Source organism: Nanorana parkeri, unplaced genomic scaffold (assembly GCF_000935625.1).
Source record: "Nanorana parkeri isolate BGI_ZX_2015 unplaced genomic scaffold, ASM93562v1 scaffold197, whole genome shotgun sequence".
In the NCBI taxonomy this organism is placed as follows: Eukaryota; Metazoa; Chordata; class Amphibia; order Anura; family Dicroglossidae; genus Nanorana; species Nanorana parkeri.
This window is the reverse complement of record NW_017306465.1, coordinates 390,876-400,765: the sequence shown is the minus strand read 5'-3', so window position 1 is coordinate 400,765 and position 9,890 is coordinate 390,876. Positions and strand designations below refer to the sequence as shown.

General features: G+C 46.5%; 1 protein-coding gene across 1 annotated transcript; it reads right to left on the bottom strand.

Annotated features, from left to right (window-relative positions):
* Positions 1 to 304: 304 nt before the first annotated feature.
* Positions 305 to 7,919, bottom strand: ZNF367 (zinc finger protein 367). Its single transcript, XM_018555449.1, has 4 exons — positions 7,525 to 7,919; positions 2,429 to 2,579; positions 1,501 to 1,620; positions 305 to 447 (listed from the first exon to the last, which is right to left on the bottom strand). Exons 1-4 carry the CDS (start codon positions 7,909 to 7,911, stop codon positions 305 to 307), a joined length of 801 nt encoding a protein of 266 aa, XP_018410951.1. The 5' UTR covers positions 7,912 to 7,919.
* Positions 7,920 to 9,890: the final 1,971 nt, after the last annotated feature.

Below are 9,890 nucleotides of genomic sequence, written 5' to 3'. Positions count from 1 at the left end.
GCTGCAAATAGAAAATGTAAACTTGACAGAAGAGATTCAGTCAACCTATAACGTCACCAAACATACAAAGGGGACAAACAAGAACTATTCCGTTTGCACCCAATGCACAGGCCCTTGCAGTACACAGTAAGATTTGGAGGTTGGGGACCATGCTTGGCATCAGCCAAAAACACGTGAACTATCTTTTTCATGCCCGTGGCTTTTTTTTTTATATAAATCATTTCATGAAAGCAGAAATATTCCAAACAATATCAATGCAATGCTGTGAATATGAAACTGAAATCTAAACTGGCATAAAGCAAACTTACTTTGCCAACCATTCTGCTGTATCTTTGTTATCAGCAGCTTGTAGTTTGCCGCTTTTACTATTCGGTTCTTCTCTTCTCAGTCTTGCATATGGATGCTTAGAGCAATGTCGGTTCGCATGAGTAAAACGGCTCAAACAACCTACAGACACATGTACAAAATGTCAGAGCGGAAGACAGAGGACTGCTAAAGTGCACCTGTAAGCAAGCAATGTAGATGACTTGTTGCCTTTTCAGTGTCAAGGTTTTCTACTGTCCCTCAGGGAAAGAAAATCACTCAGACAAGTCAGAATTCCCTACTGTATGGAAAAGGTTTGGATGGCATTTCACTTTACTTGTTTACCTCATTTGCAGCACAGATTACAGAGCTGCAAATGAGAATTGCTTTAAACTAGTTAAATCACTCAGCCAGTAAATGATTACAGCAAACCTATCAGAAGTCTAATTTAGCAGCTATTACCTTCAGGAGTACACAACAGAAGTGTACAGAATAGAACAGATATTATTCTCTTTTTTTACTTCCATTTAAAAATAGTATACGTCATTAAATTGCAATTCCACTATCCCAGGTGAATTTAGGAGAGAGGAATTACCCCTTCCAATCTGTAGGGAAGAGGGGGTCAGATTGGAAGGGGTAATTCCACTTTCCCAAATTCACCTGGGAAAGTGGATTTATTAATGAGAAACTATAAATGGAAGTGGAATAGAGGACAATATATCTGTTATATTCTGTACACTTCTATTGTGTACTCATGAAGGCAATAGCTGCTAAATTAGACTTCCGATAGGTTTGCTGTAATAATTTGACTGCTGTGGCAGCGGAAGCAGTGATCATTGGCAGGTAACAGCTGGGGGGGAATCAGTGGTGGTAATTCCATTTTCACTAAATTATAAGATGCATGCTAGTTCCAAAGCAGTTGTTTCACTGACTTAGAATTAACATGCAGCTTGCGAGTCTGAAAATGGCAGCTTCTGTCAGAGGCCTATTTAGTATGACAACAGATTCTCTTTAGAAGAGCCCATGTATTTTATGGTTATGACCTCAACCTGATTTTCTGCCAATGACCCAGAATACATTAGTACAAGAGGGACAATTTAACATATGTTTCAAGCAACGCTACAGTCATCAAAAGTAAGAAAAAGGAACAGACAATTTCCACACTTAGAGTCGGCACAACACCAGGGAGCAACTTACCATTTTCAGAGCAAACAAATGGCTTCTCTCCGGTATGAAGACGCTGATGTGTCTTTAGTTGTCCACTCTGTACAAAGGCTTTCCCACAGTCTGGATAGTCACAGAGGTAAGGTCTCTCTCCTTAAAAGGGAGGGGGAAAAATACACTTAATTTCATATACCAGTTAGATGTGTAAAATGCTCAACTGATGCCATCAAATAGAAAGGATTTTGGTTCCAGAGTAAAACTGGAAATATTGACTTTCTACAGTTCCAGAATAGAAAGAGTCACTGGCACTCCAGTATGCTGATCCAATTCGCCTTTGACACATGCTCAGTATTGCATAACGTGACATTATGGGGCCACGCAGGGTCCCTTCATCGAGATAAAACAGTGATGATCACCGTTTTCCCTGCTGAAGGGGACCCTGCGTGGCCCCATAATGTCACGTTATGCAATACTGAGCATGTGTCAAAAGGCATATTAAATCAGTATACTGGAGTGACCCCTTTTGTTTCCGATATTGAGCGGTGCCATCCATTTGCCACTGCAGCACCCATTTATTTTAAAAGGTCTGATGGGACTTGGACACTAATTTCTGCAATTTCAGACACAAAGTGAGGGCAAATCTCCTCAAGGCAAGGTGAATTCCAACATCTGACAGTTGTGATCAGACAAAGTCTTTTCATTGGGAGATTTTCCCTCTACTGTCATACAACTAATTTAGATTTATTCTTAGTCTCTGTTCTGGTTACAATTGTCACAGGGATAGAAAATGAAAACAAAACAAAGTATGAATAGCAAAGAACATTTATTCCATCAGTCTTCTATTTCACAGAAGCACAAACCACAGGAGTAGAAATTGCAGGTCTGTTTTTTTTTTTTTTTAAACCTCATCTCTACTTTTGAGTTCATGGACTGCTAAGCTGGAATGAGGTTAGAGGCTTACCTGTATGTGTTCTTTTATGAGCTTGTAAAGACTTCTCACGAGGAAACACTCTGTTGCATATATTACACCGGATCCTGCTCGAAGAGTGTTCACCTTCACTTATTAAGTCTCGAACCGTTTCTGCCCTTGGACGGCCACGTTTGATTCCATCCTATGAAAGGGAGCCAACAAGTTTAACAAGATTGCATATGACAGCCTGCCAGTTTAAGCATTTTGTAGTTTATCCTAATAAAGGCAACTAGAGCTATAAAAGGTAAAGTAAAACAAAAATCTACTGTAACAATTTCTCAGATTTTGAAGCAGGAAGGGCTAATATATAAATGCTTCAGATCATATCTACCTTGCCCTCAGCTCCCCTGCTAAAGCCCCAAGAAACACAACACTCACCTCTGCTGCCCTATAATTTAGCACTAGAGCTGGTAACGGGACCAACTGATCGGAAGCCGATTAATCGATTATTGAAAAAGTTGACAACTTTTTCAATAATCGATTATAATCGATTATGTTGATTAGTTGTTGCAGCCCTAGGTGGAACTGCCACATGGGGTCAGGGTAACTTGCTTAGCCTGGTGGTTTAGATTTCAGAAAGTCAGAACTTGAACATTGGGGGCTCTGGCACAGCATAGAGAATACATAAGGTGCCTATACAGTACTGTCTCAGTGTTTGTCACTCGATAAAGAGTTGCTTTAATAAGGGAAACATGAAAGCCTGGGGCTGGGGGGATGATCTGCAGGAGTCTGTGTATTGCACCTGAAATCCACTGATCATCGTTTCAGTGCTTAGCAGACTTCAATACACAAAATTAATACATGCATTTTTAGGGCCGGAACTAATCGACTAAAATCGATAATGAAAATCGTTGTCAATGATTTTCATTATCGATTTGGGCTGCTGGCAGCTCCTCACACCCTCCCTCTCCCAGCCGCTGGCAGACACGCCCGCACTACTCCTGGACTCACCCTGAGCGTTTGGACTGGTCGGCCACTCAGAAAAAAAAAGAGCAGAGGAGACCCGGTGGAGCAGAGTACTGCCCAGCGTTCAAGATGTCAGGGAACTTGAGACACACTGGCCAGGACCTGGGAACTGTGGTGAGCAAGGAGCAGAGCGTAGGGAGCTTGTGTCAACAGGGAAGCACAGGGAGCTTCGGAAATTATCTGCTGGGATGTAGTGTAGTAACAACTGGCCTCCCCCATGTCTCAGCCTCCTCCTCCACATGTACAGTCAGTGTAAGTAGTGCGTATTAAGCATTGTATGTGCGTGTATTATGCGTTGTAGGTCTGCACCGTGCGTGTATTATGTGTTTATGTGTTGTAGGTCTGCACCGTGCGTGTATTATGTGTTTATGTGTTGTAGGTCTGCACCGTGCGTGTATTATGTGTTTATGTGTTGTAGGTCTGCACCGTGCGTGTATTATGTGTTGTAGGTCTGCACCGTGCGTGTATTATCTGTTGTAGGTCTGCACCGTGCGTGTATTATGTGTTGTAGGTCTGCACCGTGCGTGTATTATCTGTTGTAGGTCTGCACCGTGCGTGTATTATGTGTTGTAGGTCTGCACCGTGCGTGTATTATGTGTTGTATGTGTGAGTGTGCAGTGAGTGGAGTCAGTGGCGTAACAGCCGGGGAGGCGGAAAGATGGAGCAGCTGCTCCAGGCACAAAGATTGGGGGGGGCACCAGCCGGGCAGCTGTTAAGTCTGTGATGCCAATGATACATTGCATACGGAGCCAAGCGCAGTGAAGGAAAGTGGCGCGCGCATGCAATGTGTCTAGCAATATCTAGCCAGCCAATTGGCTCGTACGTGTGAATCCGTGTCCGGATACGGATTCACGTGAGCAGCCAATAGGATTGCCCCAGACAAAAAAGTGTCTGGTGTGAGAAGTCCAGGAGAGAAGTCCGCTTGGCAATGTTTTCCTTCCTGCACAAGTTCTTTCTGTGGCATATATGACATATGTCAGGGATGAGAGAGAGATGGTTTTTACCACACACACAAGGAAAAAGTATGCCACCTAGCGTATAATCCAACAGAAGGAATTTCAAACGTTAACCATGAACTACTTCAGAGCAAAAACCTGTGAGCATAAAGTGATCATCAAATATTGATGTCTAGTAAGTGAAACACTCCGAAGTCTTAACTAATCGATTTTGAAAATAATCGTTAGCTGCAGCTCTAGTGCCTATACACCTTACGACCATCGCAAGACTTTTGTCTTGCGATGGTCGTAAGCTTATTAAAAGCTTGTACGATCTGCCCATCTTGGACGAGCAGATCGTACTTGCAATCATCGAAAGCCCGTTGAGGGGCGGGCTTCCGATGACCGCAATGCAGAACGGGCAGTGTGCGCGCGCGCACACCAGCCCTTTCCGCAGCTGTCGAACGAGCAGGCTAGAAACCCGCCGACGATTCTCTGCGGGTTTTCGAGCATGCTGGTTCGACAAAAGACGTGCGACCGTACAGTAGAAACAGTCGCACGCCTTCGTTCACACTGCACGATTCTCGTGCGATCGCGGGATTTCCCGCGATTCTCATACGAGAATCGAGCAGTGTATGGGCACCTTTAAAAAGGTAGAAGCTGATTGGTTCCCATACACAGCTGCTCCAGCCTCAGTAAATGCCCATGTCTGATGGTTGACATTTTGAGACTGTTCCTTGCCTGGTTAAAGTGCTGATGTTTTGGTTTCAGTGATTTACAAGTAGCTGACCATAAACAAGTATAGAAGAATTCTGACACACACAATGCTTGTCTCAGGTCTGTATCTGAGTGTGCAAGTCAGCTATAACCAGGAAAATAGCATCTTCAGGAGGCAGCCCCTACACTTCTCATGACAGGGGCACTTTGAACAGGTTTTTGGAAAATACGGGTTTTCCCCATCACAGTGGGCAGAAGTTCAAATAGCTTTGTGGTGACTCATATTGAGTCAAAGAATTCTCCTGATTTCTCTTAGCAACCAATTGGCTTCATTCTTTAATGGTCCGGTCATCCCTAGACACATACAATGGAGAACCTGAGTGCTTGCTTTCAGCTCTGAACACTTGTGTGCACGGAGCTCTATACTCCAACATCTTCTGATGCTGCAGCAGCCTCATCACAGAAGACACTATACTGCCAAGCTGCTATAAAGATCGCTGCATTCAAAGAAATTGTGAGGAGGGAAGTCTTTTTAAAAACTGATTTATTGGCTCTTCTAGAGGATGTCTGGACAAAATATATAGGGAGGATTTCATAAAAACTGGAGCAGCTGCCCATGGCAACCAATCAGCTTCTCGCTTTCATTTTCAAAGCTTAACTTAACAAACTGAAATGAGAATCTGATTGATTGCCATAAGAAAATTGTCGGCTTCAGTTTTCATGAATCCCCCCAACAGCGAGGAAGAGTTAGATCAAGTTTTTTTATTGCCGTCTGTGTCCCCATTGAAGAGATCTCCCCTACCTCCATTTGTACTTCTGACCACTGGCATGGAGAAAGGGGAAATACAAGATTTTAGAGGTAATCTTCCAATGTGGGCACCTGTTCTGATGTCAACTGTCAAATAGGGGAGTCCCCCTCACTCTAGGAGATTGCCTTTAGTATCTCAGGGACAGGAAATGAAGGGATTCCCCCAATAGTACACAAACATCCAAAAAATAAATAAACCGCCTACACACGCACACACTTTAAATGAAGACATTTAAACCCTCACTCCTCAGTTGGGCAACATCTAACAACCAAAAAGTACAGTAACTGGAAGCTCAAGACAACTTTCACATGGGTGTTCACCTGTCTGTTTTTCATCCCTCCCTTTGTGGATGAAAAACAGACAGCAATTCATCCCTATGGACATACAGATGAACACCTGCAAACATCTGTGCGAGCAAGGCCACTTTCACACAGTCTAATCAGGAGGGAATACATGCAGATCTCCTCCTGATCAGAATAGATGTTGCCGCTGTGACATCAGCGTCTATTTAGTTTTTCCTCTATCTTGCGATTGAGGAACAAAAAAACTGACATTACCAGTCCCATGTTAGTGTATGGGCAGCCAAATCTAAACAGACAGACATCCATTTATATGCGGTTACCCCAGATATGGCATGATCAGATCCAGTGAAACATACCTCTGATCCGTTTGTTTTTTCAGACCTGGCTGGAGGTAACTGGATGTAAACAGACACCCATCCGTTTAGAGTTGGCTCCCCCTAGAGTTACATTGGGCTACTAATCAGGTCCACCTGAAAAACTGACAGGCGGACCTGATCTGAAAGCCCGTGTGAAAGGGCCCGAGAGGGGTGGTCTGATCAGATCCACATGTCAGTTTTTCAGGCGGACCTGATCAGATGCCCAATGTGAGTGTATCGGAATCTGGATCTAAACAGACAGGTGTCCATTTACATCTGATTACCCCGGACTCCGGCCAGGTCTGGAAAACAAACAGTGATCCGTTTCACTGGACCTGACAGTGACAGATGAGGGATAATCAAATGTAAACAGACATGTCCATTTACATCGGATTCTCAGTGGCACCTGATCCATACCGCTTTGATCAGGAGGGGATCCGTGTACAGATCAGACTGTGATAAAGGTCCCTGAGCAGAAATGAAAACGGTTTGCATTCTTTGCCCGTTTATAGATCTCACCCAGATATGAGTCGGCACATAAGCGTCATTCGCGCGGTCATGAAAAGGGGTGCTATAATGGGGATGCAAAATAAGGTAGTTTACATCTGACTGCACAACCATCTCCCATTCACATCTACTTTTTTACCTCATCCCATTTTATATGTAAAATCAGCTGATTATGGAACATACAGGTAACAAGCAAAGTCCTCTTCACAAACCTATTCTGTTTCTGCTCATGGACCTTTACTGACAGGTGATCATCTGTATGTCCACAGGAATACATTACTGTCTGTATCCATCCACAAAGGAAGGGATGGGCAGGTGACAGCTGGAGCTCCAGTATGGCAGGAGTTTGTAATCATCTGGACAACGGGGGACGGATGGTAACGGAAGACGTATGTATACGGACCTAGTCTCCATCCGTTCTGGTGTGATAGAATAAATCCAGAGACAATCGCCGCTTATGATCTCCCACCCCGATCCCCATTAACAGCTCCTCACCTTCAGGGAGCCTTCATCGCTTCCTCCGCTGTTCCCCCTCGCCGAACCGGGGCTGATAACATCATGGACGGGATCACGGACGGCTTGTCCAGGATCGGCGGGGGGCAGCTGGTGCCTACCCGGAGGACCGGGGCTGAGGGTGACGTTGTGTGCGTTCTCCCCCCACCTCCACGGGTACACCATGAAGTCGCTGAAGCCCGGGCTGGTGGGCACCGGGCTGAGCGGAGTGGCAGAGAAGGGCGTCCGGCGCGGTTTGATGGGAGTGTGGGCGGAGGTGGTCGGGGACACCGCCTTGATGACAGACACCAGCACCGGGCGGGGAGGAGAGGAGTCCTGAGATGAAGGAGAAGACCGCAGGGCAGGAGACGGGCACACGTCAGACATCATGCTGAGGGAGACCGGGAGAGCGCGCCTTCTTTGCTGGTCTCGGAGGACCGCAGTTTCTAACCCATCCGCCAAGTCCTCCGGGAGAAAAGGGGGGCCGTCAATACTGTCAGGGAGCGCGAAGCTGAGGGATGCGAGAGGAGGCGGCAGCCGCTCGGTCCTTCTCTTCTTTTTCCCGCGTTACATTTCGCGCCTGATGGTAGCCAATCACATTCATTGCTCCAGGCGCGAGCTCCGCCGACATTAGAGGGATAGACAGGGTGGCCAATAGAAGCGTGTAACACAAAGGCTCCTCAGCGAACGGCCGCTGGTAATTGGACAATGATAACGTCAGACTGTCCTGAGTGTGTAGTAGAATGAGTCCGGCGCGTCTATTGGAGGAAGCGGAGGAGAGGTCTTTTCTCCTAGAGTTTTGACACATTCTCATCCGTGAATGAATGGAAGACGTCACCTTCCACACACGTGATGTCAGCCAATGGGGAGGCGAGCTGAGGACTTGCTGCGAGCGACATTGCTGTAGCCGAATCATGAGGGGCGCCGCGGCTGGGTGGGCTATTGAAGGATGCTGGCGCCAAATTTCACCGGCCCTTTCCCGCCCCCTTAGAGATGCTTCTAGAGATCTAGCTGGCTGCCAGCAGAAATCCACCGTTTTCTAAGGTTTTGTGGCTCGCCTCTTTGGCCAAACAATGGCAACATTTTTACAGGCATGTCACCTGCTAGCACTTGAGAAATATTATTTACATACTAACACCATACACGTTACTATCTGACTGTATAATCAATTTTAGATTTAACAAAACTATGTAGTACGAGGACTCACCTAAACCAATCAATTTGTATCTAGTCAGGGAGGCCCTTGTGTTCAATAGTTGTTGGTGGATCTAAAGGTGCCCATACACTGTATGAGAATCGAGCAGTGTGAACTTCACAAAGGCTCCTCAGCGAACGGCCGCTGGTAATTGGACAATGATAATTGGACATGGCTTTCCTATCGCCGGGATAGGAACCAGGGAAAACGGTGGATTTCTGCTGGCAGCCAGCTAGACCCGTACGATTCTCGGCGGGTTTCTAGCCTGCTCGCCCGATAGCTGCGGAACGGGCCGGTGTGCGCACGCGCACACTGCCCGTTCTGCATTGCCGTCATCGGAAGCCCGCCCCTCAGCGGGGCGGGCTTTCGATGATCGCAAGTACGATCTGCCCGTCCAAGGTGGGCAGATCGTACGGGCTTTCAAGAAGCATACGACCATCGCAAGACAAAAGTCTTGCGATGGTCGTAAGGTGTATGGGCACCTTTAAGGAGATTGTACAGTCAGATTGCAGTGTGTGTGGTGACCACAGGAACATATGCTGATTTTTTCTTATTTTTGCAATACACATGAAATATGCTCCTTTGTGTGAAAGTGTCATTCAACCTTACAGCAAAGAACTAGGAATGTGCAATGGTGTGTGTTCCTAGTTCTCACATACCCTGTCAGCCTGAAAAAAATGAGTCACGGTTATTATGAAGTTGAAGAAGACCTCCAGGCTACTTCTGCACTGCAAGGGTTAAGCACTCGTTCTGGTCTAGGGTCTAAAATAAAAAAAGCTATACTCCCCTGATCCTCGATCCCGCCTGGCTGCAAGACTATGGCCAGCGCCCAGCGGTGAGGGGGAGAGAAGCCGCCCCCAGGACGACCTGTGTCGGCCGCACGGCGCCCTTGTTGCCATGGCGCCCTGTCGCACACACCCCTAAGGCCGGCCCTGGCAAGACCGGTCTCTGGTAGTCTAAGGATCCATGACTTCATCACATCCATTGACTGCTATTAGACATGAGGATGCCGAGGGACATTCCACAGCTGGAGCGGCCACCCCCGCGGGACTGAGCTTCAGTATCTTGTTAGTCGGCCCCGCTGGCTCTCAAAATACCTGAACAATCTGGATGCAGGCTTGGTTCAGGCATTATGAGAGCCAGCGGGGCCGACTAGCAAGATGCTGAAGCTTGG

Coding starts and splice junctions, on each gene's coding strand:
- ZNF367 (XM_018555449.1), bottom strand. CDS start 7,911: ATGATGTCTGACGTGTGCCCGTCTCCTGCCCTGCGGTCTTCTCCTTCA. Junction 1,621..2,428: donor TCATAAAAGAACACATACAG/GTAAGCCTCTAA, acceptor CTCCCTTTTAAG/GAGAGAGACCTTACCTCTGT. Junction 448..1,500: donor ATTTGTTTGCTCTGAAAATG/GTAAGTTGCTCC, acceptor ATGTGTCTGTAG/GTTGTTTGAGCCGTTTTACT.